Source organism: Schistosoma haematobium, chromosome ZW, assembly GCF_000699445.3.
Source record: "Schistosoma haematobium chromosome ZW, whole genome shotgun sequence".
Classification (NCBI taxonomy): Eukaryota; Metazoa; Platyhelminthes; class Trematoda; order Strigeidida; family Schistosomatidae; genus Schistosoma; species Schistosoma haematobium.
Window position 1 is genome coordinate 22,804,056 of NC_067195.1, and position 6,877 is coordinate 22,810,932.

The 6,877-nt window shown below is 40.0% G+C and overlaps 1 protein-coding gene across 1 annotated transcript; it reads right to left on the reverse strand.

Annotated features, from left to right (window-relative positions):
• Nucleotides 1-279: 279 nt before the first annotated feature.
• Nucleotides 280-6,329, reverse strand: WDR67_2 (TBC1 domain member 31). The gene is made up of 3 exons (XM_051210728.1): nucleotides 3,985-6,329; nucleotides 3,627-3,943; nucleotides 280-3,270 (listed from the first exon to the last, which is right to left on the reverse strand). Exons 2-3 carry the CDS (start codon nucleotides 3,941-3,943, stop codon nucleotides 2,634-2,636), a joined length of 954 nt encoding a protein of 317 aa, XP_051070744.1. The 5' UTR covers nucleotides 3,985-6,329; the 3' UTR covers nucleotides 280-2,633.
• Nucleotides 6,330-6,877: the final 548 nt, after the last annotated feature.

The following is a 6,877-nucleotide window of genomic DNA, read 5'->3' on the forward strand; positions in this document are numbered from 1 at the left end:
TTGTATGAAAGTCTTTAATACTCCACTGAAATTTTGTGGATGAAATCTGTAGGGAATTTTATTTCCATAGAGTATAAGGTCTGATCTATTGGAAGTACGGCGAAACCTAGTAAACCAGTTAACAATCTTTTTGTTGAGGAAGCTGTATTCGAACACAGTTTTGACAAAGACTAAAAAGCATGCATTTTGACTTATTACACACCACAAGACTTAGTAAAAGATTGTGGAATAAACTGATTTGTAGGTAGTAAGCAACGCAGTGAACAGTAGAACAACTGAATAAAAACTACACTGCATTATACAGCGCCGTATTTGTGATTGGTATTTCAAAAGCCTATTTCTGCGTTGGTACTGATGAATAGAATCTTTATGTCATTGTGAAACGAGTATTTAAAAATTTAGGAGCTTTGGAACTATCCTACAGATTATTAATAAATATATTTCCGTGGTATCCAAATGAACAGCCAGTTGCATTTCTGACTCACTGGGATACCACGAAAATATATTTATTATTAAGTTTCTGATCAATTCCTATTCTACTTGAAACGGAGTCCTACTTCGGCATTGTCACACACAAACTCACATCCTACAGATTATTATTTATATTCTTCTTGTATAATAAGGTAACTGCATTGGTGTATCCCCATATTCTACTTATTATAAGCTTCGAATGGACCTATTAGATACTTTCACACATTTTACTACTCCTTAGTCATTGCTAAGTAACTACTTACTGTCTGCTTTACCCCCTGCTAATTATAACATGATTGTGTACAAAGTGTGATTTCTTGCTTGGTGTGCTAAGCGGTCTAAAAATTCGTGTGTATAATCTAATGAATATATGAGATGGCTGCTATGCTGTGTGATTAAATATAATAAAAGCTCAACTCTAGACTCAAGTATAGGAATAGATTAAAATTTGCAGATAGGCCACCAGGTGTAGTGTGGATTAGGCTTGCTCAACGTTTTCTGTCTTCGTCAGAATGCATCATCGTTGACAGTTAAGGACGCTACGCTACTGTTGGAATAGCAGAGGAGGGTTAGAAAGATCACAACCGAAATTCTGAGTGGCGAATGCAGCATGTTATATCAACTTACATCTGAAGACACGTTTTCTCGTGGCATGGCTGATATATTTAGGAATATAATAATTACCACATCCAACATCTAACCATGGACATGAGTGCTCCACATCAATCGTATTTTCACCATTGAAAAACAGCACGAACCAGGAACTAAAAATTCATTGTACTGGACATTTATTGACCGCATGATCGACATGACCATTCAGTGCTTAATCGGAGCACGCAACAGAAGAAACTGACTAAGTTTCACAGCTCGCCGTGAATTTATTGACTAAATACTATACTTCATAAATGAAAAAAACATATCTTTGGTCTACATTTCTATGGATTGATCCACTAATTGGTCGGAGAAGCGATGATAAGTACAGGCTACCTGATGTAGATCCGTACGATAACCCCAATCAGGGTAGAGTGGCATGGCTCAAAACCTGCCACAATGAATTTCATGGACTCACTAGTTATCATCGCTAATTCCTGGACTTCAGTGTTATTGCTTAATACTTATTCATTAGACCCATCCTCTCTTCTCGAACCGTATAATTTAATTTTCTTATCGACCAGTGGTACTACTATTATTTGTCATTTCTCGTATTAGATTCATCTCATGTGTAATGGTTGCTGGGGCTAAATTATATATATCCTACGTTGGTTATGAATGACTGAGCAAAGGATGAGTGTACTGAAAAGCACTCAGCTTAGTTTTATTCTATGGCTATAAAACATTGTCTTTAAAGGCAAGATATAGGTGTGGGCTACTAGTATTTAGTTATGGGTGTCTTTGCTTAGTAGACCTAAGATCACATGTAGAGAAGTACGCGAAAACCCCAAATTCGTTGTGAATCTTTGTCGATTAGGTTGGTTGAGACATGCATTACGAATTTTTAGACAGCGCCTAAACCGAGTTTTTGGACTAGGTGAGCTAGAAAGCTAAGGTCGATCAGGCTAAGGTGCGGAACTAACTAGTGACGTCAGTATCGGAGTGGTCCGTGTGGTCGGAGAGGTTTATACCTCTAGCTGGACTCAGATTGATGATTATAACCGATGCTTAGAGATGGGTGATATGGATCGAAATTCAGATGCATTATTTCCCTCTCTCCAGAACGTACGCATTAACACCATCTTATACTTCTTAATGAGTTAATCCATTGGTGCTTCTCGAACCATTTCTCTATATTTGATATTTTTAAAATTATAGACAGTATTATCACTTTAAATTCATCGTTCTGGCTAAATACAAGAGACCCACCTTTTTTGAATGATTACAAATATATGTGAACTATGCACTTTGAGTGGTTAGGAATACCTAGATAATCTGTAGAATGTCAAACTAGTAATACGTGGAAAAATCTCCTTTGGGACAGTTGAAACACAAATTAACATAGAAGCGAATTGTATGCAAAAGTAGTATACTTTCGAGTATCGCTTCTAAAATACAAATGAGTAAAATTAAGCTATGTACCAGTAAATATAGAAATTATTGAGTCATAGATCAACTTCAACAACGCAACAACAGAATGAATCCATTGATAAAGAAAAAAACACTATAAATCACGTTAGTATTATGCAACCTTCATTTGTAATTGAAATGGTATGTTCAAACTGAGCTGTCAAAGCTTTGTCACTAGTGACCACTGTCCATCCATCTTCCAAGATAACAGGAACTGCGAAACTTGTGTTCCGTTTGAATTTTACCCCAGACTTGTTGAGAGGAAGAGAAATACATGGTTCAACGGTGAACGTATGTCCAGGTAGCATACGTGCCAGTGGTTGGGAAGCTAACTCATGGATTGAATGTACTACTTTTGGTGGTCCATGCAAAAATGGGCCGATTCCATGTCCACATACGCCTACCACAACCCGGCACTGAAATGCATCGGCGCATTTCGTGACTGCTTCCGCAATAGATGTATAGAGAGCATTTGGGCCGCAAACACTGATACCAGCATCACGGCACTTTTGAGCAACAGTGCACAAGTAGACAGCAGTTTTTATCCGTGCACCAGCTTCCAGATCACAATAATCAGAGTAACTATCCACACCAACTACAAAGGTGTGACAAGCATCACCATGGACATAACCATTATAAACTGATATATCCACCGACATAATGTCACCCAATTTTAGTATTTGCGATTCTTCTGGGATTCCATGACAAACAACTTCATTTACCGACGTGCAGACCGACCTGTGTTAGAGAAAACACATTACATTAAACAACTAGTGTAGCCGTATTTTGTTAAATAACCGATAAAATACAGACTCAGATATAACTGAAACCTTTACTAGTATCAGGTAGTTTCTCATGTGAAAAACATTTGAATAAGCTATCTCTTGAGACAGAAACCCTTTTTCGTCAATATATTACTTTTCTACTTTCAATATACAAAATAATTAAAACCCACATCAAGTAATATGAATATTTATGCTGACAAGTTACAAATCTATTGCTCTAGTAAACTATTTATGAAAACTAGCTGTTAGAAAGCGGAGTTCGAAATTTGGCTGAGAATGGAAAGTAAAAATTACAAACAACAAACTTACTTTGGGAAACCTTTATATCCTAACGGCGATGGGTAGACTGACTTACTCAGACACTGATTAAATACGAAATCATCAATATCCTGAGTAGACAAACCCGGTCTGATAAACTTTTCAAGATCATTAAATATCTGGCGGATTACTGAACCTGCTCGTTTACATTCACTGATATTACGTTCACTCTGCACAGCTATTGTAGATAGCGTCAGGTCAACCTTATTTGTGATGTATGGGGGCAGTGGGATATTGGATGGAATGTCACGGCCATAAATATGGAGGAAACGACCGTGGATTTTCAGTAGACCACGAGGGAGAACCATCTACATGGAATCAAATTTACATTTACGAGACAAATACTTACTAGGGGTTTAATTACACACTAAAAACACATCAATACGACCACAGGTAGTTTTAAACTCCGGAGTGTGATTAACATGCTAAAATACATGGAATTGCGAAAAATGAGGATGGAAGGAAGTAAGAGCGGTCCCGAATACTATAATCAGAACATATCGACGACCTTGAACAAGTTATCAGCTAATCAGAAAAGTGTTCAAGACCGAAACAATTTATTATAAAAATGATAATTAGACTGGATTGGACAAGACGTTTGGTCATAATTAACCACCCCATACATGTTCAACATGTGTTATAAAATGACTTTTTAAATCCCTCACAGGATCTTCAGTAAACTCCGCCTGGAGTCACTCCGGGGGCTACTGCCGGTCCCAAGCCCGGATAAAGGAGGAGGGTTGAGCATGGGGTTAGCGTCCCCATCCCGTAGAAAAATAACTTGCTAAAAAACGCTAACCAGAAAAAATTATTCAAACCTTTTAAACTCTGCCCTGGGAGTCAGAAGGTCTTCTTTTAGAAGAACTATGACGCCTCATAATGAAACCCGAATTCCTTCGGAAGTTACGAGGCCGATACCCCTTCTCACAACCAGAACAACCATTTATTCAGGTACATGGAATGTTCGTACAATGTGGGACATCGGGAGAGCCTTCCAAATTGCTGCAGAAATGAGAAGATACAACCTAGAGGGGCTTGGGATCAGTGAAACACATTGGACGCAAGTTGGACAACAACGACTAACTTCAGGAGAGCTCCAGATATACTCCGGCCATGAAGAAGAAAACGCCCCACATACACAAGGAGTTACATTGATGCTGACCAAACAAGCACAAAATGCACTTATAGGATGGGAATCTCATGGACCAAGGATCATCAAAGCCTCGTTCAAAACAAAGGAAGAGGGCATTACAACGAACATCACACAATGCTGTGCGCCTACCAACGACTACAACGAAGACGCTAAAGATCAATTCTACAATAGGCTGCAGTAAATCATCGAGAAGTGCCCAACAAAGGACCTGACCATTCTGATGGGAGATTTCAATGCCAAAGTTGGAACGGACAACACTGGATATGAAGACATCATGGAACAACACGGACTGGGAGAAAGGAACGAAAATGGTGAGAGATTTGCAAACCTATGTGGCTTCAATAAACTGGTCATAGGCTGAACTATACTCCCACACAAACGCACACACAAAACCACATGGACTTCACCGGACCACACAACACAAAACCAAATCGACCATCAACAAAAAGTTCAGGAGGATGATGGAAGACGTGAGAACCAAGAGAGGAGCTGATATAGCATCAGATCATCACTTGCTGGTCGCCAAGATGAAATTGAAACTCAAGAAACACTGGACAACGGGGCGGACAATATCGCAAAAGTTAAATACGGCTTTTCTTCGGGACACTGACAAACTCAACAAATTCAAGGTAGTCCTCAGCAATAAGTTCCAGGCCTTTCATGATCTACTCAATGGAGAAGGAACTACTATGGAGAGCAATTGGAAGGGGATCAAAGAGGCAATCACTTCAACATTTCATGAGGTCCTGGGCCACAAGAAGCACCATCACAAGGAATGGATCACTGTTGATACACTGGATAAGATTCAAGAAAGGAGGAACAAGAAAGCAATAATCAATACCAGACGAACAAGGGCAGAAAAAGCCAAGGCACAAGCTGAATACACAGAAGTAAACAAACAGATGAAGAGGAGCATCAGAACCGACAAACGTAAATATGTGGAAGATTTAGCATTGACGGCGGAAAAGGCTGCAAGAGAAGGAAACATGAGACAACTGTATGACACGACAAAGAAACTCTCTGGAAATCGCCGCAAACCAGAAAGACCAGTGAAATGCAAGGAAGGCGAGGTAATCACCAACATTGAAGAGCAACGAAACAGGTGGGTAGAACACTTCAAAGAACTCTTGAATCGACCGGCCCCATTGAATCCACCCAACATCGAAGCAGCACACACGGACCTCCCAATCGATGTTGGCCCACCAACAATTGAAGAAATCAGCATGGCCATCAGGCAAATCAAGAGTGGCAAAGCAGCAGGACCAGACAACATTCCAGCAGAGGCACTGAAAGCAGACGTGGCGGTAACTGCAAGGATACTCCACATTCTCTTCAATAAGATTTGGGATGAGGAACAAGTACCAACAAACTGGAAAGAAGGACTTCTGATCAAAATACCAAAGAAAGGCGATCTCAGCAACTGTGATAACTACAGTGGCATCACTCTTCTCTCAATACCGGGAAAAGTCTTCAACAGGGTATTGTTAAACAGGATGAAGGACTGAGTAGACGCCCAACTTCATGACCAACAGGCAGGATTCCGTAAGGATAGATCGTGTACAGACCAAATCGCAACTCTACGGATCATTGTGGAACAATCAATTGAATGGAATTCATCACTCTACATCAACTTCATTGACTACGAAAAAGCATTTGATAGCGTGGACAGAACAACACTATGGAAGCTTCTTCGACACTACGGCGTACCTCAGAAGATAGTCAATATCATACAGAATTCATATGATGGATTACACTGCAAAATCGTGCATGGAGGACAGTTGACAGAGTCGTTCGAAATAAAGACCGGTGTCAGGCAAAGTTGCTTACTCTCACCCTTTCTCTTTCTCCTGGTGATCGACTGGATCATGAAGACGTCAACGTCTGAAGGGAAACATGGGATACAATGGACATCTAGGATGCAGTTGAACGATCTAGACTTCGCAGATGATCTGGCCCTTCTATCCCAAAAGCAACAACAAATGCAGAAGAAAACGACCAGTGTAGCAGCAGCCTCAGCAGCAGTAGGTCTCAATATACACAAAGGGAAAAGCAAGATTCTCCGATACAACACAGCATGCACCAATCCAAT